This window comes from Rhinolophus ferrumequinum, chromosome 19 (assembly GCF_004115265.2).
Source record: "Rhinolophus ferrumequinum isolate MPI-CBG mRhiFer1 chromosome 19, mRhiFer1_v1.p, whole genome shotgun sequence".
Classification (NCBI taxonomy): domain Eukaryota; kingdom Metazoa; phylum Chordata; class Mammalia; order Chiroptera; family Rhinolophidae; genus Rhinolophus; species Rhinolophus ferrumequinum.
In genome coordinates this window covers 53,985,696-54,010,347 of record NC_046302.1, presented here as the reverse complement: position 1 = coordinate 54,010,347, position 24,652 = coordinate 53,985,696, and the positions used below count along the sequence as shown (strand labels likewise).

At 34.7% G+C, this 24,652-nt stretch overlaps 1 protein-coding gene across 2 annotated transcripts in view; it reads right to left on the bottom strand.

The window, feature by feature from the left end:
• Nucleotides 1-24,652, bottom strand: part of CCDC102B (coiled-coil domain containing 102B) — a 202,167-nt gene that overhangs the window by 4,070 nt on the left and 173,445 nt on the right. Inside the window, exon 8 of one of the 2 annotated variants that reach the window (XM_033087552.1) lies at nucleotides 23,158-23,261. In XM_033087552.1, coding sequence (XP_032943443.1) covers nucleotides 23,158-23,261 — 104 coding nt within the window. Of the gene's footprint in view, nucleotides 1-23,153; nucleotides 23,262-24,652 lie in introns of those variants that run through there. The other variant, XM_033087553.1, reaches the window with a different exon arrangement.

The following is a 24,652-nucleotide window of genomic DNA, read 5'->3' as shown; positions in this document are numbered from 1 at the left end:
ATGCTTTCAGTGAGTAGTTTTGGCTTTTGGATACCGTTTGAGTTTTACTTTACATGTTTTTCTATTTTCTAAGTTTTTCTAGAATGAGCAAATATTGCTTTTATAATGAGAAACCAAAATATTTTGCATGGTGTATAAGAACAGATGGATTGAGTCACATATAATGCATATGTTTAAAATATAATACTGTCTTAAAAACACAGTAGCGCTTAAAACAGTGCTCAGCACACAGTATGCCCTGCAGGAGGGTTTATTAAATTAATATAAATGGTAGTTGAGGGATTGGATAATTATTAGTAATTAATTACTTTTATTAGTAATTAAAGAACATTCAACCCAAGAGATTTGCAAGAAAAGAAGTTATAGAAAAAAATTAGGGTTGTAAGAGAAGGTAATATCAGTTTAGCCACATTTGGATTCTATATTTCTTTCTAAGCCTTAAGTATATTTGATAGGCAACATTGGAAAAGCCCACAAAAAGGGAAAGCTAGGAAATCCACAGAAAGTGAAAATAAGTATTATGGCCAAGTCCAGATTCTAGATAAGCTGGGTAAAATAATATCAGAGCAAAATAGAATAACTTTGTTTTAAGGAGGAAAATCTTTTGTATGACCCTGGAGTAGGGAAGGTAGGGCTGGATATAGGTATATAGAAAGTTTTCTTTAAAAAAACAAAGAATGTACCAATTCAAGAATTGATGGCTTTATAGACTCTGAAATCAGAAGTAAGGTGATCACTAAGAAAGGGAGGCTCTGCAGAGAATGCTAACGGCTTCAAGTAATAATACCGGGGGGAGCGGGCTCTTTAGTGGCAACGACCTGGGTCTGCTGTGAAGCTCCAGTGCAGCAGGCACTAGTCTAAAGGGAGCTGCTGTAGAAATGATCATATATATATATATATATATATATATATATATATATATATATGTCTAATCGGGAGAATTAGGGACAATTGTAGTAAAGACAGCTAATTGTAATTGAAGTTATTGAACAGTCATAGATATGGTAGGAAAATATCTTATAAAAATTTATGGAATTTCAGCTTAATTTTAACACAACACACTGTAATTAAAAGAAGTTCACAAATATTATACACTATAACAGATTACAATTTAATAACTCACATTCTATATTCCTTAAAGAATGGTCCAATATATTTGGGTATAAATTGTTTATTTTACATTAGAGCTGAAAAGCAATACAAAATCAATGTTTCATTACCATGCATAATTTTCAATTAGCTTAATCTGGTTACTGTGAAGAGCTAGAGACCCTTACATTCAAGGCTAATTCTCTAATCTTTGGAAATCATTGTGGCTAAAACAATGGGACGGTATTCCTTTAAATAGATCATACTCCCTGCTTTCACTTTCTAAAATATATTTCTTTTTTTTTAGTTAAAGTTTATTGGTGTGACAATGGTTAGTAAAGTGACATAGGTTTCAGGTGTACACTTCTGTAAGACATCATCTATATATCACATTGTGTGTTCACCACCCAGAGTCAGTTCTCCTTCCATCACCATGTATTTGACCCCCTTTCCCCTCATCTACCACCCCCACCCCCTACCCTCTGGCAAACAACTGAACTATTGTTTATATCTATGACTTTTTGTCTAAAACATATTTCTATGTAAAAACCTAGCAATGAACTAAGATATTACTTGAAGAACTGATATTAGTACAGTATTTAGAGGACATAAGTTAAAAGGAATATCATATAAGGCAATAATCCAAATGATAAATTATATTTATCCTTCTACAGAAATATACATTTTACCTGCCTCTTATCCTTTAATTCTTTTCACCAAATACTATTTAATTTTATATATTAGAAGACTATAAGAATGCTGTTATTAAAAAGTGTAGCTGTGTTGTAACTCTGTGAGTTATCTCGCTATACTATAACATAGAAATTGTATAAGATTTAATAAACAATGTGGTTATCTATTTATGAGGTGATTACATTTTTGTATTGTCTCTTTTCATGAAAGTATAGTTAACATACAATAAATATTATATTAGTTTCAGGTGTACAGCCTAGTTATTCAATATTTAGGGACCTCAGGATGTGATCACAAAAATTAACAACCATCTATCACTGTATAACGTTATTATATTATTGATTATATTTGCTACGCTGTACATTATATCCCCATGACTTATTTATTTTATAACTGGAACTGTGTTCTTCGTATTCCCCTTTACTTTTTTTGTCCGTCCTCTATCTCTCTCCCGTCTGGCAACCATCAGTTTGTTCTCTTTATCTACAAGTCTGTTTCTCTTTTATTTGTTTTTTAGATTTCACCTATAAATGAAATCGTGTGATATTTCTCCTTCTCTGTCGGACTTATTTCACTTCTCATAACACTCTGTAGGTCCATTCATGTTTTTGCAAATGGCAAGAGTTCAATCTTTTTTTGTGGCTGAGTAATATTCCATTGAGTATACGTGTGTGTATATATGTATATATATGTATATATACATATATATATATACGCACATTACTAAATGAATAACCACATTGTTTGTTTTAATAACTCGTACCTACTTTCTATGTTACAGTATAGCCAAATAACTCACACAGTTACAATGTAGCTACAATTTTAATAGCATTCTTATAGTCTTAAATCTGTTTCTTAAGACTTTGATGAAACTCACCTATAAAACTCAGCTATAAAAAAACTTGGTTTATCTGTTTCAAGGAAGAATAAGGAATTTGATGTATGATCAAAGTATTTAATAATAATTATGAGGTTACTCTTTTATTTTTTATGTTACTCTTTTATTTTGAATATGGAAAATTATCTTCTAGAAAATTTTAAATATCTAAATTTATAATTTTAGGGAGTTAAAGTTTTCCATAATCTTTAACTGTATTTTTTTAAATGTCAACTATAACGGTAGTTATGTTCTATTTTCAAATGTTTTTAAAGTTACTTTGGTATGTTTCCTCTTTTTTTAGTGATCAATTTTGATAACACACTTTTGATTTGATGAGAAATTTGGGGGATTCTGTGGTCGTCTTGAGTGTCTTTTCTCTCCTCCCTCCCTCTGCTTTCTAAGAGGGGATTTGGATTTCTAAGAGCGTCATACTTTCACTCCTCATGGCCCAGATTTGGATGCAGAGTCAGGCAAAACCCTGGCTGCAGCTACACTGTTGTTTTGTGTTTCTTCTGGCTAATGGAGAGTCTTATTTGTACCACTAAACCTTGCTGTGTTTCTTAGTGACTTTTTAGAAGTAGGTTTTACTTCTCATTGCTATGTTTAGAGCAGATAAATAATGCATAATCCTACGCTATTTTCTTGACAAGGATTGCTTACATCGTCTTATGTCAACAATCATTTTATATATGAATGTAAAAATGATTTTCCCAATAAGATGTTAGTGTAATGTCTAAAATACCATTAAATCACATTTGGTTTATGTTTTTATTCAGCCAGAATCTTAAAAGGATCAGATATATAATTAGACCCCAAACACTTCCATTTTCCTAGATTAATGTGCTCTATAGGCAGCAATTTAGAAACAGTAATTTATTGTGCTGAAACAATAACTCATTTCATGGGATCTGAGTGACCCATAAAAGTTAATGCAATTTTAGAGGTGTCTAGAATAGTCACAAAGAATAGCTAAGAGAAAGTGGGTCACTGTGCAAGCAGACCTCTATATCCCAAAGAATAGTGGTGATAAAAATGATTCAGGAATAGGGACCAAAGAACCACAATAACAAAATAATTCAATTTTGCACATTGCTTCATGCATATAAAAGCAAATAGCTGTGTCTGTGAGTGGTATCTCATTTTATTTATTTCAAAAAATGTATACCAGTTCTTTACAATTATTTATTACAATGGGCAGTATTAGAACACTTTGCTTAAAGATTTTTAAAAAGCTTCCAAATATATTTTCTCCTTTTATCATGTTACAACCCGAGATAAAGTACAGGTGTTTCTAAATCGCGCGCGCGCACACACACACACACACACACACACACACACACTGAGATAAAGTGGGTGAGTGAATTTTCCATGTGACATATGAGTCTAGTAATTCAAAAGAGTTACTGTATTTACTCTCATGCATACTTATACACTCAAAATTTTCCTTTCCTTTTTGATAATAAGATAATGGGAAAATTAACACTATAAAGATTTAATTTTTTGACACATCTTTTTTAACGTTAGCTAAAATAGAAGACTTCTTTGTTTATATGAATTTGGTTTTTAATCTGTTATTTTCACTTGGCTGTAAATCAAAATTTCTTATTTGTAGTGCATGCAAATGTGAGTCATTAATAAGCATAGGGATAAATAAAAACATCCAATATATAGCTTAGATAATTCCAATGATGATAAAGCATTCCAAAATGGAATGTCATTCCTTAACATTTATTACAATATAAGAATAACTTTTGTTTTTAATTGTATTTTTGAGTGGTTTAATTTCAGAAGGAACTGCAAAAGGAAAGAAAATGTATGTATGATTGTTTTCAGAATTGTGTTGGAAAAGTGAGAGAACTATTGGTATACGATTACAGGTAAAACAATCCAATATAAAAATGACAGTTTTTTTAAATAATCGGAAGTTTATGAAAACAGAATAAAATTCTTTGTGAGGTAGTGAGTTCCCTACCACTGGAATGATTTAAGTGCAGGCGATGGTATCAGAGGGATTATTACAACATGTGATCAACAGATTGGTGCCTTCAAGGTTTCTTCCAGTTCTAGTTCCCTAAGATGCTTTGCAAATTTTGATTCTCTATGAAGCCTCCAAATGTTGACTTTTAAAACTCCTTTATTTTCTCAGAAATTCAATGAATATTAGTTTAACAACTATGATATTGCCACATACCATGTGGAAGCGCTAGGCATAGAGTGGTAAATAAAATAAAGACGTGACTCCTGTCTTCACGATGCTTACAGCAGTAGAAAATACGGACGTTAGACAAAAGCATGTACTGGTATACCAGTAGGAGGTCGTATTTCGGGATGTGACATGAACTAGAACATCAGGTGCTGTGAGATTAAGGGTCAAGTTCTATGTGATCAGGGAATGCCCACTGAGCAAGTAACATTGAAGCTGTCACTTAAAACAAGAGAAAGAAGTCAGGGGAAGAACGATGAACATAATGTCATGCCCATAAACACAGATGGTGCTCAAGTAGAGTTGTGGGTAGAACTTTGCAGTTTCAGGAAATTAAAAAAAAAAAATGCTGCTGAAGCATAAAGAAGGAACAGAGATGAGCATAGAAAACCATTTAGCAGGCTTACATCATCCCACATTTTATAGGTCATTGTAAGGAGTTCAAATATTTATTTTAAGTTTAATGAGAAGCTATTAAAAAGTTTTCACCTGGAGAATGACATAATATAAATTGTATTTACGGAAAACCTCTTTAATGTAGAATATGCACTGGAACTGGAGATGTGAGTAGAAAGCTCGTGTAGGAATCCAGAGAAAAGACCATGGTAATCTAGACCAGAATAGTAGCCCGGAAGAAGGTGTAAAGTGAAAAGAAGATTTAAACACATTTTCAGATTCATTAGGGAGTGGATGAAGTAGATGATAAAAACTCGAGTTTCTAAACAAGAAAAAATAACTCGTATCAGATTTATTCAACTGCCTTAAATAATTATTAAAGTGAGGCAAAACGTATAAAAACACATTTGAAAGCGTTGGACTGTTACAAATTTTAAGAGAAGGAAAATACATGAAGAGAGACCCATACTAACCCAGGATTTCTCACTGGGGGAGTTTTTCAAAATGCTGCCCAGAAAAATAGAGCCAGATGGCAAACACTGGTCTCACTACATGGAGAAACAGAGCAAATGAAAAAGCAAGATCAGAAATTCAAGATGTACAGGAAAGGAAAATACTCATAGTTGTGGCTGAGAACGTGGCTCAAGTCTGACTCACATAGATAGTCATGTTAATATGAAGTGTGGATAATGAAATATCCAAATTGTCAGTGAAACTGCATTGAGAGGAGGCTGTGGTATTCACGGAGGAAAAAGTGCATGTGTGTGTCTGGTGGAGAAGAAAGAATTAAATTGTATCTTCCATAGTGAGAAGTCAACAGATACCATAAAGCATGGGGGTGGAAACCATGTCAGTTAGAGCTTAGAAGAAAAGATCAAAAGAAGCAAATAATATGCCAATAGTCGGAAATACCGTTTATGTCAACAAACTTGTAGGAATAGTTAATTCTTTAAAATATGTGCATATTTAACTTTGATTAAAAAATAAAATTTGAGAGTAATATGCTTTTCAGATATATGAATATATATGTAATATATGGTTTTCAGAATATATTATTTCACAAATGCTTCTAATGACTCTAAAAAAAAAAATCCACTGGATGATGTAGACTTTTAAGAGGTGTGTACCAATACAATTAATCACAAAAGAGTGCATATTGTCTTGCAAATCGGAAATTTTAAGGTACTTCTAAAACTTATGCATGGTATAACTTTCCAAATTGGCTCATAATGTGTGAATGTAATAAAATTTGAGAGGTGCACAACAAAATGATGAAATGCGAAATACAGTTAAATTTGCGTAACTCAGATTTAAATGGTCATTCTTTTAAGATTTGTAATCAACGTAATGTAAAATGCTATTGACATGGATACTTTCCTTTTCCACACAACATATTTCTTTTATTCTGAAAAAAATTTATACTCCAGAAAGTAACTGGCAACAAGAAAACAATTAGAACAGCGTGATGACTGATACTATTTTTCAATATAAATGTAAGTAATCACAGAATTCATTTACGTGCTCACATTTTAGACAGAGAACAGTAAAGACAAAGCATAGGAGAACAGTGGTGGAGATTCTTAACTTCTGGCTTGAGGTAAAAATGACCATTGTAAGTGGTCCAGATGAAGCCAAAACAATAATAATAACAATAATAATAATAATAATAATAATAAAAGGAACATGTATGGTGATGGCAGGAGACTAGACTGGGCGGCGAGCATACAACGCAATATACAAATGGTGTATTATAGAATGATACATCTGAAACTTATATAACATAATTAATCAATGTTACCTCCAATACATTTAATTTAAAAAATAAATAATAAAGGAACATAAAATTTTAGAAGGTTGTCATAGCCAATAATCTCCCCAAATACAAATGATCAAATTGCCAGGTTGTGGGCCTCCATCTTTTACTCCCCCAGTTCTTAAGACAAAGGTCAGTTGAATCATAGAAATAATTCAACAGGAATAATATATTTTCACTTTATATCTTAGCAATGTCCATTTAATATTAGTGCAAATGCATTGTCAACAGGAAATAATCAAGGTAAAAATCTATAACATGATATCCAAAGATATATTCCTGTTAGGTTCAGTAATTATTGACCTAAAGACTTTCACTCCACATAAATAAAACATAAAAAGAAGGAAGCATAAATGTATTTCATAAATTATTTCTAAACGGAAATAATGCTTTAAAGAATTTAAATTGTGGAGGTTATAAAAGTTAATATATGTGAAGACATTGTTTCACTGGTTCAATAATTAACAATAAGTAATTTCTATCACTTCCTTTATTATATTTTCCCAGAGACTCCCTTGTGACAATAAGCCATTTGTCAAGTTGCATTTTGATATTGTCTATTCTTTATGTAAGGTTTTGTGATGTAAGAGGAACTTGTTATTATGTTAATTATAAAGTAAGTGCTAGGGATTATGCCAATGCTTTTGGATATATTTTTTCCAACCTCCATAACAACCATAAAATCACTAGTATTACATTTTTTAAAGTAATTTTTCCAAGATCTAATAATGGTAACTGATAGAATTAAAATTGAAATTAAACTGAGATTCCACCAATAGAGCCTGCCATGTATAAAGGAAGATAAAATAAAGTTATTTCAAAGGGTTATAAGTCAACTATTTATGTCAATTAATTATACATACATGAGATTTAAATATGTGTGTTTACCTATTAGATATGCCTGCAATATGTCAGAACACCATTTAGTTAATTGAGTTTATTTAGAATAGACAATGACTGCATTTTTTACTGTTCTCTTTTGTAAATTATAATATTTTAAATAGATAACTTTATATGGAAAGTATTAGAGTTAGTATAAAAATAAACCTTGCTTTTCCCCCAATTTTTATTACTGTAAAGGAAAGAATTTAAATATTATGTACCTCACAGCTCACTTCTGTACTTTCCAAGATGGTAGCCGTTAGCCACATATGGCCACTGAGCAGTGTGGCTAGTACAAACAGAGATGTGCTGCACGAAGTATAAAATAAATACAAATTTAAAAGAATATTTCCTTTTTATTGAGGTGTAATTGCCATGACATTAGTTTCAGGTGTACAACATAATGATTCACTATTTGTATATGTTGCAAAATGATCACTGTATAAGTCTAGTTAACACTCGTCACGGTGTACAGTTACAAAAAACTTTTTTCTTGTGTTGAGAACTTTTAAGATTTACTCTTTTAGCAACTTTCAAATATGCAAAACAGCATTATTAACTATGGTCACCATGCTGCACATTATATCCCCATGACTTACTGACTTCATAACAAAGTGGGTACCTTTTGACCCCCTTCACCCATTTTGCCCACCCTCTACCAACCACCCTCCACCTCTGGCAACCACCAGTTTGTTTTCCGTATCTATCAGCTTGTTTATTTTTAAGATTGCACATCTAAGTGAGATCATATGGTATTTGTCTTTCTCTGATTTATTTCACTTAGCATAATGCCATTACACTACATCCATGTTGTCACAAAAGGCAAGATTTTATTTTTTTTTATGACTAAATTTAGCTCATGGTGTGTATGTATGTGTGTGTCTGACATTTTCTTTATCCATTCATCTATCAATAGACAGGTTGTTTTCCATGTCTTGGCTATTGTCAATAATGTTCCAATGAACATGGGGTGGCAAATAACTTTTCAAATTAGTGTTATCATTTCCTTTGGATAAATACCCAGATGTGGAATTGCTGGATCATATGATAGTTCTATTTTATATGTTTGGAGGATTCTCCATACTGTTTTCCATGGTGGTTGCACCAATTTACATTCCCACCAACAGTGCACAAGGTTTCCCTTTCCTCTATATCCTCTCCAACACTTATTTCTTGTCTTTTTGATAGCAACCATTCTAACTTGTGTGGGGTCATATCTCATTGTTATTTTGATTTACATTTTCCCTGATTATTAGTGATGTTGAGCATCTTTTCATGTGTCTGTCAGCCAAGGGTATATATTCTTTGGAAACAGGTCTATTCAGATTTTTAGTTGGATTGTTTGTTTGTTTTTGCTATTGAGTTGTTTGAGTTTACTTTATATACAGAGGGTGCCAAAAAATGATACACATTTTAAGAAAGGAAAAAAAAAAAACTGTAACAAGACTGTAATACTCAATATATACCAAAAAAAAAAGATGAATACAAGTAATGTGTATACATTTATTTGGCACCCCCAGTATTTTGGATATTAACCCATTATATGATTTGCAAATATTCTCTCCCATTCAGTAGGTTACCTTTTCATTTGTTGTTGATATTCTTTCTGGGCAGAAATTTTTTAGTTAGATATAGTCCCATTCATTTATTTTTGCTATTGTTGCTTTTGCTTTGGGAGTCAGATCCAAAAATTCAGCACCAAAACCAATATCAAGGAGTTTACCAGCTATGTTTTCTTTTAGGAGTTTCATGGTTTCAGAACTTACATTCAAATCTTTCAGCCATTTTGAGTTCATTTTTGTTTGTGGTATAAGATAGCGGTCCAGTTCATTCTTTTGCATGTCCAATTTTCCCAACACCATTAATTGAAGAGACTGTCATTTCCTCAATTATACTCATATTCTTGGCTCCTTTGTTGTAAATTAATTGACCATATATGTGTGGGTTTATTTCTGGGCTCTTTATTCTATTCCACTGATCTGTGTGTCTGTTTTGACTCCAATATCCTGCTATTTTGATTATTATAGCATTGTAATATAGTTTGAAATCAGGAATGTGTAGCCTCCAGCTTTGATTTTTCTTAAGAATGCTTTGCCTTTTGTGGTTCCATAAAGATGTTAGGGTGTTTTTATTTCCATTTCTGTGAAAAATGCCATTGGAATTTTGACTGGAGTTGTACTGAATCTATAGATTGCTTTGAGTCATATGGATATTTTAACAATATTAATTTTTCCATCCAAAAGCATGGAGTATCATTCCATTTATTTGTTTATCTTGCATGTCAGAAATGTTGAGCTAAATTATATTATTATAGTTAATTTCATCAACTTCTTTTATTCTTTTTTTTTAATGTGCCTTATATCTGCCTCACATTGTATTTCTGTGAATCAATGCTGTTTGAAACTTTAATTTTCAAAGCTGGAAAATGAGTAGAAGAGAGAGTGAATATTTCTTCTGGTCAGCTCCCTGTTTAGAAAGCCCTTCATATTCTGGAGTAATACAAATATGCTGATCTAATCCACTGTAGAAGCCACAGGGAAAATTTTAGAAATGAAAGATTATTCTGTACATTAAATAATTTTTCTGTATTTATTTTGAAGATAACGTATTACATTGTTTTATCATCAATTATTCTCTATTTGTTATACACTATATTAAATCGCAGGTAACATTTAAATGACCTATAACAACTACAGCACAATTCCAGACCATGAACAATTGAGAAAATATGTTAGCAGTTACCTATCTCTGCAAAACTTTATGAATTTGTGGCTATACAAGACACAAAGTACAGAACTTGGATTATAATGAATAGTATAGAAATTGTGGTATAAAACATACCACAATCAAGGCCAAGCAGAAAACTTTTAACACATAGTGTCTGAAGTCAGCTATTTATGCCATATATCCTAAAGTAGTTTATATTCTTACTCTTTTTCTTCTCTGCCAAGAGTTCCTGGTGGAACAGGAGGAGAGAATTTGGCAGAAAATGGTAGAGAGCAAAGGTATTATAGAAAAGTGGAAACCATTCATTTAGTGATACAAGAGGTGCCAGCAAAATGCACATTCTTCTGAACTAAAGGTCAAAGAGAAATGAAAGTAGGACAGAAAGCGGACAAAGTAGGGATGTATGTGGGACAGAACTAGAGAGAAGGAAACAAAGACCCAGGTGAAGCTAAAGATGGGAAGTCAGGTCCTGGCACTTCCTGACAGGAATTCTGTGCATTCTCCATACCACACAATTATAGCATACTATTTTCCACTGCTGCTGAAACGTTTTAAGATTTTGGCACTGTTTAATAGGTATTTTAATAGGAAGGTGTCGGAGCATTTCAAATATGACTAACTGCCACATTGCTCTAGACCTCGTTGCTTGAAAATCAACAGCTGGAACAAATTTTATTCTTATCTCTAGTCCCTATGACTCACTGTCTAAACTGTCAGGCTAACTGTCATTTTTCTTATAAGTTTGAGCTAGTCATGTTTTCTCTATTCTATTAGGATCACATATCATGAATTCTACAAAAAATTCAGTACGTAATTTGACCTGAGTAAATATATCCTGATATAAGAAAGATTAAATCGACAAAACAATTAACAGGAAAAAATTAACAGCAAGGACATTTGATCAAAGAAAAATATGAGACTAGGAAAGGAAGCCAGAACATTCAAAGAAAATGTAAATTTTGAAATTGTGTATGTCTAAGTCTGTTAGCATCTCCTACAAGATGCAATGAGAAATGGCCTTTGTGATGGAGGCATGAGGCCTTATAAGGAGAGGCTATGTTTAAATGAAACAAAAAAGACTAAAAGAAAAAAAAAAGCTAATTTAAGAGGAACGTAAAAGAAAACCTGTAAAACAGACTTCATAATTGTCTTGAATCAGAGTACTAGCAGCAATAAAAATGGAACAAACTTGGAAAGCTCTTTCACAATTCAGAGGGAAGAAAAAAATCTAAGAGTTTAAAATTATTGGAGAGAATGTTAATTGATACAGAAAAAAAGGGAGTACAAACATATATTGGCATTGCTGAAAGAATAATTCATGATCATGAGGTGGGAAGAAAATACAGAAAAGTAAAAAGACATAAATAAATAATAATTCATCTAAAATCTTCCTGAGCTGAAATATAAAGACTTGAGCATACCGACTGAATATACTTTTTCTAATTATATTCAAGTTACTAACTACATACTTACATTAGAATTTTTCTGTGTAAAAAGTTCAAGAATAAGATAAATTTTAGCACTTTGGTAGGAAAAAAGTATACTTTCAAGGGGAAAACATTAAACCGATGATAGATACCTCTTCTGTAATATCAAGATAATAGAACGGTGTTTGTTGATGGCAAACGTGTTAAGAATTGTCTGCAATCCATGTTCTTCCCTGGTAAAAGCAACAGTGCTTGTTTACAATTCATGGAGAAAATTACTGATGTATGCATACCCAATTACTAAGGGAGGAACTAAAACAAAGTGGTCAAAAGCAGGGAGAGTTAGCTCAAAAGTGTCAATAAAGCTTTAAAACTAAGAATTCAAAATATTTAAATATGCTTTCATTTTACAATTAAAAATACGAAAAACATTGCAAAAATATGTATGTCAAAAAATACTAATCGGTCTAATCTGGGTCTAAGTTAATAAATGTGAATTAGGAGTATGAGCCTTATTAGAAGTTTAAATGTATATAAAATTATGACTATTCAGCGGGAGGGTAAGGATAAAAAAGTACTCACAGAACTGTCCCCACCCACATGCACACACAAATAGACTTCAATCACCGGAACAGTGACATAAATTTAGGGATTCAAGAATACGGACATTGTAGTATAGGTTGCCTGTTTATTTACATCAAAAAATGATTTATCATTGTTTTCAGTCTGAAGTGTACCAGTTACAAACCGAGTCAGGGTCAAATAAAATTTACTTAATAAAACTGTGAATTTATATCTCCAGCTCATCTACTTTTACTTGCCTAGTTTTTAGAAGGGCAAGAAGAACAAGAACATTTTTTTCACATGGGGGATATTTAAAATGTAGTTGTATTCTTAACATTAATTACAGAGATGTAATTCAGAGATTCATGATTGTAAAAATAACTGAAATGATTCTTAGTAGCAACAAAACCGGTATGTGGCCCCGAAACCAAGTGTAGAGGAAGTGCAGCAGAAGCCCTGCAGGAAAACAGGAGTGAACCGGCAACATCCAGCGCGCACGAGCAATGAGGGAAGGCGGCACACTCATGTTTTATTTATGACATTGTCCTGTTAACATTTTAAAGCCTTTTTATAAAAGACAAAACTCTCAGGTTGCCTTAAAGTGACACCCATTGCTAGTCTGTGTAAAAGAGTGCATCTGGAACAAGGGAAGCTGGCAGGCTGCGCATGGACCCCTGGCGCCCGGTCCCTGCCCTACGTCTGCTCTCCTCCTCAGAAGCGCACCCCTCTCTGCAATCACCCAGCATCGTGGAAACAGGGGGCCGCTCTGAGGGGGTGCTCCTCAAGCTGTGATTTCTACCGGAATTGTGGGAGGGAACACCAGGTCGATGGAACTGCTGTGGGCGCAGCGGGAAAAGATGCAGACCTGCCTCCGGGGGGCGGGGGGGGGGGGGGGGCCTTTAGTTCCCGGTAGGAAGCCCCGCTCAGCCACCCATGTGTCTCTTAGCGGACACTGTGTCCCGCACTGTGGTTCTGAGGCCAGAGAGCCCTCTGTAACCCTGAGGTTCTGCTGAGTTTAGGGCGTGGCACTGGTGGTGTGCCCGTCTCCAACTCTCCATGGTGGGGAGAGAGGTACCACTGGATACACGGGGCACGAGAGCAGAGAGCTTTCTCCCTGCAACTCAGCAGTACCAGTGTCCCCGCATCTCCGACGTGACACACTGTGAGAGCAGAAACTGGGGGGCAATCCAAGGCCATCTGGTTTGCTGCAGCTGAGGGACCAGCTGAGGGACTCACATCCTCAAAAGAATAGCTACTGAGGGAACCAAAAAATCATAGCCAAAATGATGATCCACAATAGTACTTGGATCAGTCGACAGAATAATCCTATGGGGATGAAATCAGAGTATGGAAATTATGTTTTGTAACTAACAAAAGTGACATCATAGTGTCCTTTTTGATTTAATTCATGGGGACCTCCACTTCAAAACAACAGAAAATCGATGGCCCCAGGCCAATGCTACTGCCAACAGCTAGAAGAAAAATGGCCAAATTGCAAAATCATATTTTTAAAGCCATCTGAAATGTTTAGATGAAACAGAACTAGATGCCACCAGTCCTTTTTTATTGTTTTGTTTTCCTGGAGAAGACGCCAGTTCCAAGGATGGCTTGGCTCAGGCAGAGAACCACTGTTAGGGTCGGGGAGGGGCAGGAAATGTGCAATCCTTTTAGGGACCACAAGTACTGAAGATACAAACTCGAGTCTCGAAGGCCAGCTTTCCAAGACAGTGGTAAATTCTGAGGCTATTTGGGAGCCAAAAGTTCCTGAAAAGAAGAGTCTCCCACAATCCCACTAGAGAACAAGGACCGGTAATACCACAAATAAGAGATGACAGCCTCAGAGAATGCTGAGATGCACCCGAGGGCAGCTCCAATCCTGGGTGAAGCCAGAGGCATGAGAATAGTAAATGTTGAAACCAACAAACAAGACAATTGTACTGGGGAAGAAACAAGAAAACAACAACAACAACAAACCAGAATGAAAGTACATATTTACCTATTATCTTCAAAGATGTCAAAAAGGACATTGCATCTGTAATACACAGCTACTTTTCCAAAAACAAACAGGCTTAAAATTAAAGGACTAAAATTTTTACCTTGAATCATGTCATTTTTATTACATTATGAGTGATATACTACAATAAATAGGGAAGTAAGCACAAAAGCTAAGGACAAAGAATTTAGGAATATTGGAAAATAGATATTCCAAGGTGATGAGCGGTGCCAAAATAGGGATCTCTCCTGATTACTTTATCACATATCATTGTTCATGTAGAATTAATTTATAGAGTAATGAAAGTAGTCTGAAGGAAAAAAAATAATTAAATGGGCGCATAGAAAATTAAAGAAGAAAATAAAAATGAGAGGCAATGATGTCCATGATTTAGAAATGGATCGTGTTGAGAGAGAAAAATGTATGAAAACAGAAATAACTATTCTCACGCTTTCCTCTCTACCTGGTGTGATGTCCCTAAAGTTCTGCCACGACGAGGAGAGCTGCACAGCTACGGGGGCGAGAATGCTCTGGAGATTATTTAGTTCCCCATGTCAATGACCGTCTACATGTTCATTCCTAGAAATGAGCAAGGGCCAGGCCAGGCCAGGACCAGAAGGATTTTGCATTTTGGAGGACAATGTGCAGAATGTATGACAGGCCTGCACTGATGGATAAAGTCTGTGTAACAGCCCCTCCTGGCGTGTGGAGACAAACCTGTGTGTTCAACAGCCTGACTTCAAATCAACTGTCTTAACAGCTCCTTTCTTTCATATATTTTTATTAACCTCTATACCAGCCATGTCATAAGACAGGCAGCCATTATTGAAAACAAGAATAAAGAAAGGAAAACTATTTTCTGCGTATATTGTTTCACATTTTACATAAATCTGTGGCACTTTGCAATAAAATATTAACTTTCCCTATTGCAATCTTTTTCTTTAGGTTGTTCAATATAAACTACGCTAAAGTGACTACGTTTCTATTTTTAAATGTTTATATTTGAACTCAGTTGATTTACCAAATAATGCATAGGGGATATTTTTAGAACATTGGTGTTTCTTCCTTAATGTAGCTATGAGTTTTAATTCTAATTTAAGGAAAATATTTAGATTTCAATTTTCTTTTTTTCTGAGATTTTTCAAGTATTTATAATTAAAAAACTGTCCTTAAAATGACAAATAATAACATTTAAAGAGAAAACTTCAGATTTTTTTCGTTTACTGGTAAATCCCTATATTTTCCCATCAAAATATTGTGTCCCTGATATAATTTTTTTTTTAGTTTAATATACAAGAGTTTCAGGTGCGTGATGTCAACATTATTATTATGAAATTGTTTAGCAGAAATGTGAATAATTTTATCAAGAGATTTCAAGAGGGAAGAACACATACCCAGCAAGAGAATACAGGTTTAAGTAGTTGAAATTGAGGGCATAATTAGTCTTAAAATTATCTGTAGGGCATTTCCAAGATTTCTTTAAAAGTGCACTTTGCTTTTTCCACAGAAAATTTACCTTCTAAATGTATTTGCTCTGCAGAAAATGATCTCTAAAAAGTAGAGTGAGATAAACTAATATTTGTTGCATGTTTATTCATGTCAGGTGCTGTGTCAGATGTTTCATTATTTCATCCAATTTTTGAGGGAGTATATGGAGTTCTATTATAAGCAACACGCTCAAAGTCACAGAGCTGATACATAGCAAAGCCCATCTTCTGATTTAGCTGGAGGGATATGGGCACGAGTAAAGGCCAATCAAAAGTTAGTTTTGGGGGTGAATTGTCTGCAAAGAGGGAGGGCGACAACATCTGGGATATTCCTACACATGCACATGGCTCTTTCCATAAAAGAAAGAGCTACTTCGACCAGTAACATATGGAGAAAGGGGCTGTGGGAGTCCCCAGAAATCCTCTGTAAAGCCACCACCCACGTGAAGAAACTCCAGACTGACCACTCAATGGTTACACGGCCCAAAGGAGAAGCCCAGCCCGTGATGGCCATTCTCAGCCCAGCTGAGGTGCAGAGATGTGAGGGAGCTCGTCTGGGACATACATTCCAGCGCAGTGACCTCTCTGTGGAATGTGTCTGCAAGAGTAACCTCGGCCACTTCCATTTAAAGTAGAATGAACACCCAAGAAACCCAGAGAACTGTGATGAGCCATTTGTAAATGTTTTAGACAATTAAGTATTTGGGTAATTCATCTTGTAGTCATAGATATCTCAAACATACACTGGTACCTGGAAGTGAGGTGCTGCCATAACAAAACCCTAACATAGGTGGTGCAGGTTTAGGGACCCTGGAGAAGCAGACGCTGGAAGCGCTGAAGAGACTGTCAGTCTGGCTGTAAGAGAGTGAGGAGATAGTTAGTGGAGGATGGAGAAAGGGAGACTCACATCGGACCTGGGTCAACAATTAGCAGTAGTGTCACTGGTGAGAATATGGAAAACATAAGTATGGAATAAACCTGTGCATCTAACGAAGATGTCCAAGCAGAATGTCAAAGTGTCAAATGTCTTCTTTTAGTTATGGATGACAAGCAATTGTAAGAGAAAACTAACTTGAAATATTATTCAATTTTCAAGCACATTTTAGGGGAAATAGAGAAAGTAAAGTTGTCTCCAGGTAAAGATAAAATCAAATTGGCCATAACACAACTAAGAAAGAATTGAGACAGGGCTTAAAAGCAGTTCATAGGTAGAGAAAGAATATAAAAATATTAAGAGTATTATGCATACTAACCTGATAAGCACAAAGAAAAAAGATGTCTGCTTTAAAGGAATATAGATGTGATTTGTGGGTCACGGATGTACCGTGCTTCCCCGAAACTAAGACCTAGCCGGACAATCAGCTCTACTGCATCTTTTGGAGCAAAAATTAATATAAAACCCGGTCTTATTTTATTATAAGACAGAGTCGTATATAATATAATATAATACAATATAATATAATGTAATGTAATGTAATATAATATAATTAAATAGACGGTCTTATTTTACTATAAGACCAGGTCATATAATATGTAATATAATATAGTATATAATATAAAATATACTGGGTCTTATATTAATTTTTGCTCCAAAAGACGTGTTTGAGCTGATTGTCCAGCTAGGTCTTATTTTTGGGGAAACAGGGTAGTACATTCCGGTAAGATTCATACAAAACTCTCAAAGATTTAAAGAAAGTTCTACCAGGAAAATCTCCAATAGTGTGCACTAAATTAACTGAGTTAAAACTGAAAACAGGCCTCTTTTTCCCCATTATTCTATGGCTGAGATGTGGGAGAAGAGAGCTAACTGACAACCAGTATGGCCATTTAAAAAAAAAAAATTCAGCTTTCTTGTGATTAATTGGCAAATATTGAATGCAGTCTTTTGATGAAGTCTAATATTCTGTTTTTGACGTTCAATATTATTTTAGTTTCAGGTGTACAGCATAGTGATTAGACATGTATATATTATGCAGGGATATCCCTAAGTCTAGTAGCTACCTGGCACCATACATAGTTGTTAAAACATTATTGACTATATTCTCTGTGCAGTACTCTACCTACATCCATGTGACTATTTTGCAACTACAAATTTCTACTTCTGAATCCCTGTACCTTTTTCACCCACCCCTCGAACACCTTCCCATCTGGTAACCATCAGTTCTCTGTATCTATGAGTCTATTTTGTTTATTCTTTAGATTCCACATATAAATAAGATCATATGGTATTTGTCTTTCTCAGTCTGACTTATTTCACTTAGCATAATACCCTCTAGATCCATTCATGTTGTTACAAATGGTAAGATTTCATTTTTTTAATAGTCCAGTAAAATTCCATTGTGCACTCGTATATGTACCACATATTCTTTATCCAATCGTCTATTGATAAACATTTGGGTTGCTTCTGTATCTTGACTATTGTAAAAAAAACACTGCACTGAACATAGAGGTGCATATATCTTTTAAAATTGGTGTTTTGGATTTCTTCAGATAAACACACAGAAGTAGAATTGCTGGGTCATAAGGTAGTTCTGTTTTTAGTTTTTTGAGAAACCTCCAAACCATTTTCCATAGTGGCTGCACCAATTTACAATCCCACCAACAGTGCACGAGGGTTCCCTTTTCTCCACATCCTCACCAGCACTTGTTTGTCGATTTATTGATGATGGTCATTCTGACAGGTGTGAGGTGATATCTCACTGTGGTTTTAATTTGCATTTCCCTGATGATTAGTGACATTCAGCATCATTTCATATGTCCATTGGCCGTCTGTATGTCCTCTTTGGAGAAACGTCTATTCAGGTCCTCTGCCCATTTTTAAATTGGAGTCTTTGTTTCTTCAAGTGTTAAGTTATGTGAGTTCCTTATATATTTTGGATATTAACCCTTTATCAGATGTATCACTGGTAAATAGCTCCTCCTATTTAGTAGGTTGTCTTCTTGTTTTGATGATTTCCTTCAGTCTGCAAACTTTTTACTTTGATGTAGTTCCATTTGTTGTTGTTGTTTTTTTTTCCTTTTGTTTCTCTTGCCTGAGGAGACATATCCAAAAATATTGGTAAGAGCAATGTCAAAGAGTTTACTGCCTATGTTTTCTTCTAGGAGGTTTATGGTTTCAGGTTTTACGTTTTAGTCCTTAATCCATTTTGAGTTTATTCTTGTATATGGTGTGAGAATGTGGTCTAGTTTCATTTTTTTGGCAGGTACCTATCCAGTTTTCCCAACACCGTTTATTGAAGAGACCGTCTTTACCCCATTGTATACTTTTTCCTCCTTTGTCATAGGTTAGTCGACCAGATGGATGTAGGTTTATTGCTGGACTCTATATTCTGTTCAATTGATCTGTGTGTCTGTTTTTATGCCAATATCATGCTCTTTTGATTACTTTAGCCTTGTAATATAGTTTGATATCAAGTAGTGTGATATCTCAAAATTTGTTCTTTTTTCTCAATATTTCTTTGGCTATTCGAGGTCTTTTTTGATTCCATATAAATTTCAAGATTATTTGTTATATTTCTGTGAAAAGTGCCATTGGTATTTTGATAGGGATTACACTAAATCTGTAGATTGCTTTAAGTAGTAAGAACATTTTAATTATATTCTTCCAATCCATGAGCATGATGTATCCTTACATTTATTTGTATCTTCTTCAATTTCTTTCTTCAGTGTCATAATTTTCCAAGTACAAGTCTTTTACTTCCTTGGTTAAGTTTATTTCTGGGTATTTTATTCTTTTTGATAAAATTGTAAATGAGATTCTTTTCTTAATTTCTCTTTCTGATAGTTTGTTATTGGTGTAAAAATGCAAATGGTATCTGAATACTAATTTTATATCCTGCCTCCTTCCTGAATTATTAGTTCTAATACTTGTGTGTGTGTGTGTGTGTGTGTGTGGGTGTGTGTAATGTTTAGCATTCTCTCCATATAGTATCATGCCATTTGCAAATAAAATTTTACTTCCTCCTTTCCAATTTGGATGCTTTTTATTTTTCTTATTTGACTGCTATTGCTAAGACTTGCAATACAATGTTGAACAAGAGTGGTGAAAGGAGACATCTTTTTCTTATTCCTGATCTTATAGAAAAAGCGTTCAGCTTTTCCCCACTGAGTATGATATTAGTTGTGGATTTGTCATATGAGTACAATATCTGGACTTTTATTATGTTGAGGTATGTACCCTGTACCCCACTTTACTAAGAGTTATTTTATCATAAATGGATGTTGGACTTTGTCAAGTGCGTTTTCTGCATCTATTGAGATGATCACATGGTTTTTGTCATTCATTTTGTTTATGTACCATGTTAATCGACTTGTGGATATTGAAACAAACTTGTATCCCAGGAATAAATCCCACTTGATCATGATATACGATTTTTCTAATGTATTGCTAGATTTGGTTTGCTAATATTTTGTTGAGGATTTTTGCATCTGTGTTCATCAGGATATTGGCCTATAATTATTTTTTGTAGTGTCATTGTCTGGTTTGGGTATATGACTATTATTTTGAAGGAAGAGTGACAAGCAGGGATCCAGAGGGTAAAGCTAAAATTCATTTTATTTACACTCTTGGGAACCAGCTGACGTTAAAGTAGCATGGGCTGCCCTAGTGCGTAATGAGAAACTAACTACATGGAGAAAAGGCCCAGGACACAGACATCCCAACCCATCCAGATCTCTCAGTAAAACCATCTTGGACATCCCGGCCCCAGTCACTCTCCCAGTTTGATGTAATCTCAAGAGTGGCCCAGCCAATATCACACACAGCAGAACCAATTTCTCAAGCACAGTCAACCCACAGGATCTTGAATAGTAAAAATCATTGTTCTTTCAGCCACTAAGTTTGGGCATAATTTGCTGCACAGCAAGCTATAACTGAAGCAGCGTTTTTGTTCCCGACATTTGATTGGGTAGTCATTGAAGCAAGTAACAGTGTTAAACCGTTACCTGTATAAACCAAATGTCTGCTTAAGTAAATTCCATTCCGGCAAGAGGATTGATTAACCCTATTCTAGAGCTTTCTTCCACAATCCTGTCTGTTTAACCCACTGCCTCGATTTCCTCTTTTGGTTTTGGAGGGTAGCAGTAGGCCACATCACATGTCTCATGAGGATTAAATGAGTAAATATATGTGAAGCACCTAGAAGAATGCTTTGCATTTGTAGCCCCGTAAGTGGCAGCTGTCAACAAGAGTCTGTGTGGAGATCTTAGAGGGAGCTACCCCATCTGCCTTCACAATAGTGAAACTCTAGAGCGGACACGACATAATAAGAATATCAGAGGTCGCTCCTTTTTGGCTCTGGGATTGCGGGAAGAGCAAACATTCCAGAAGAGTTTTCATTTCCCCTTTATGTGTCTCGGTCTGGAGATGGGTTGTGTACAAGGAATTTCTACAGACGGTAAGTCAGGTGTTGAGGGATGGGGCAGGCAGATTGTTTTCCACTGTATTTGGGATCTTGGGAGGAAGATCTGTGGGGCAGAGCCACTGAAAAGCGGAGGAACATGGGCGGGCAGAGGGAGGTGCTAATATTGAGTTTCTCGAAGCTACACTCAGTTCTCATTTGTGGCTGAGATGAGAGCCCCTCCTGGGGTCCACACTGAAGGTCTCGGCAGGTGGACTCTCTCAGTCAGTTGGTTTGTAGGGGATGGGAAGGGAGACAATTGAGGCTACACCAGAAAGAGCCAATTTATCAAGAGGAAGGTGAAGCAAAAAGAAGCGTGTGCACCTTTCATTGTGGGAACACAGCCGAGTACGCAGTGACAACATGGACTAGACGTTATACAGACTCGTAGACACTCAGCAGTGCGTACTCAAGGGCCAGCCTAAGGCCAGCAGCTGGCCACTTTCCCCCAGTCCTCCAATACCTATTAGGCAGAACTTCTTCCAAGTTAGAGAAAGAAACAGGCAATGGGAGTGCTCAGTGAATGACAAAGACTTTTAGAAAGGCAAGCTTATTTATCATATAAAAGGAAGCTTTATTCACTACTCAATTAGTAAGCTTTCACTTTTCCCACTAATCAGCGGGGGATGAGGAAAACCAGGTATGTCAGTAATGACATACCTGACTTCATTTGGAAATAGCTATGTACATTTATATAGTGTCTTTTTAAAAGTAAATTTCTTTCTTAATAACTAAAATATGATGCAGTATATTATACCAAATGTCTCAAGGAAATATTCCTCTAAGTACAATTTAATACTTTGTTCATACCACTAAGAGGGAAATCACAGCTTTATTTCAGCCTGATTTGTATCTCGATACCACTTTCCAATGGTTTACTGCCAACTGTCTACCCAGATAAAACTCGAAAGCCCTTTTAGTTTTCCACAGGTGCTTAGTGCTTTTCCTTAGCTTTAATCACAATCTACTTACTTTTCTGAGAATATTTGTATAAATTAGAGTGAAATCTTGGCTTGCCTTTTCAGTCTCCTTACAATACAAATCACATTATTTGATACCTCTGCCCACGTTTGTCTTATATCAAGAATTACATCATGTTTATTGTTACCTCTTTAGGGTGAAAACGTTTTTCACACAACATGTCATCCCCACCGCGTAGATAAAAAACACATATGCACTATCTATCAATTACTTAAACAAACCATTACTTTCACTTAAATACAGTGGTTCTCTTTATCAACTACCCAGCAAATTGTATGGTTTACAAGTTTTCCTCACAGATAATATAATTCTTTCAGCTTTATGTGAAATGTATTCTGGAAGCTTTTTTTGCCTTTCAGAAATTCCATACCTTTTATAACTAAAGTTGTTTCTTAAATGACATTTAAATTGCCTTTACCATAACGTACGACATCTATTAAGCAAAAAATAATAAAAGCTAAGAAGTCCATTGATTCAAGTATTGAGTATCTGTAAGTTCCTTTCATTAATATTTCTAGTTAACAAAAATGTTACTGATATTTAAGAAAATATGAAACAAGATATAAAGATTTTTTAATCTAAGGTCCCAATCTTGAATTCAACATATTTTGTGAAATAATTACCGATTTTGTAAGTGCCTGAGTTCAATTTCCAAATTTTCATTTGCTTCTTTCTGTTCATCCAGACATCTTTGGAGTTTATGGATCTGATTCAGGAAATCATCAAGCTGAAAGCAAAGTAGAAAAATGCTTGAGTTAAAATGATTATGATGAGAAAATCCTTTGTAAAACAAGCTCTATTTTTTGCATGGTACATTCTTATCGTGTGTTAGTTTCATATACGGAGTGCCAAAAAATGTATACCCGTGACTTCTGTTCGTCTTTTGTTATCAGTATATATTATCACAATTTTAATTTCATTTTTCCTTTCTTAAAATGCATGTACAATTTTTTGGCACCGTGTGTGTGTGTGTGTGTGTGTGTATACACACATATGAGAATAATCATTTGTTTTCAACAATAGACTTAATGCATATATTCAAAATAAAATACACATCTACATAGACTCTAGAATAGTTGACAAAATCTTTTCTATCTAGGCCCCTTCCCCCAATTCTACCCCTGCCTCCCCTCCCTATGTGAATGACATACTGATCCTGTGCTTATCATTCCCATGACTTTGAAAATATTGTTTTAATATATACATGTAAATGCATGTAAATATTTAAGCATAAGATACGAGTATATGTGTATATATACATATACATATGCCAAGTGTGTAGATAGATAGATAGATAGATAGATAGATAGATAGATAGATAGATAGATAGATAGTAGATTGGTGCAAATATTTTTTAAATGTATGGTTTTCTTTGTTTTTTTTACTTAAAGAAAACAAATGGGTATATGCTAACACTAGCTTTTTAAACTCAATTGCTAAGATACATCTGTACTGGCGTCTCACTGCGGTGTGTTAGTTCTGTTTTCCATTACAGCATTACATAAACAAGCCGTGACATTACACTACCTTCTGCCCTTGAGTATTAAAGTGTTTGCACCCTTATGCTGCTCCGAGCATCCTTGTACTTGCCCCCCGATGCATATGTACAAAATGTTCTCTTGAGACATACCTAGGAGAACTGCCACGTTACTCCTTTTTAATGTTGAATTTTACAAGACAATGCTAAATGTCTCCCCCAAATGGGTTACTAACTTAACCTCCGAAAGGCAGTTAGAAGGGGTCCTGTGTGCCAACACTGATGCCGTGAGATACTAAACTTTGCCAATCTCTGAGCAATAACGTTGTTTGGTACCTCTTTATATTTTTATTGGTGTAATGTTTTTCTTCTTTTGTGCCTATTCAGGTCTTCTCTTCATTCTTCTTTTTGGAGCTTTCATTTTTCATCTGTAATTTTTTTGTGACAATCTTGATAATAATTCTTTGTCAGTTATAAGTGTTCAAGGTATCTTCACCAAGTATATATCAAGTTCATAACTTATTTTCCATTTAAGAGAACTTTGGATGAATAATTATTAAATACAATTTATCAATATTTTATATCAATATCAATATTTAGGATGTATTTAATAATGCTAAAAAATACTTCTCTGCTCAAAG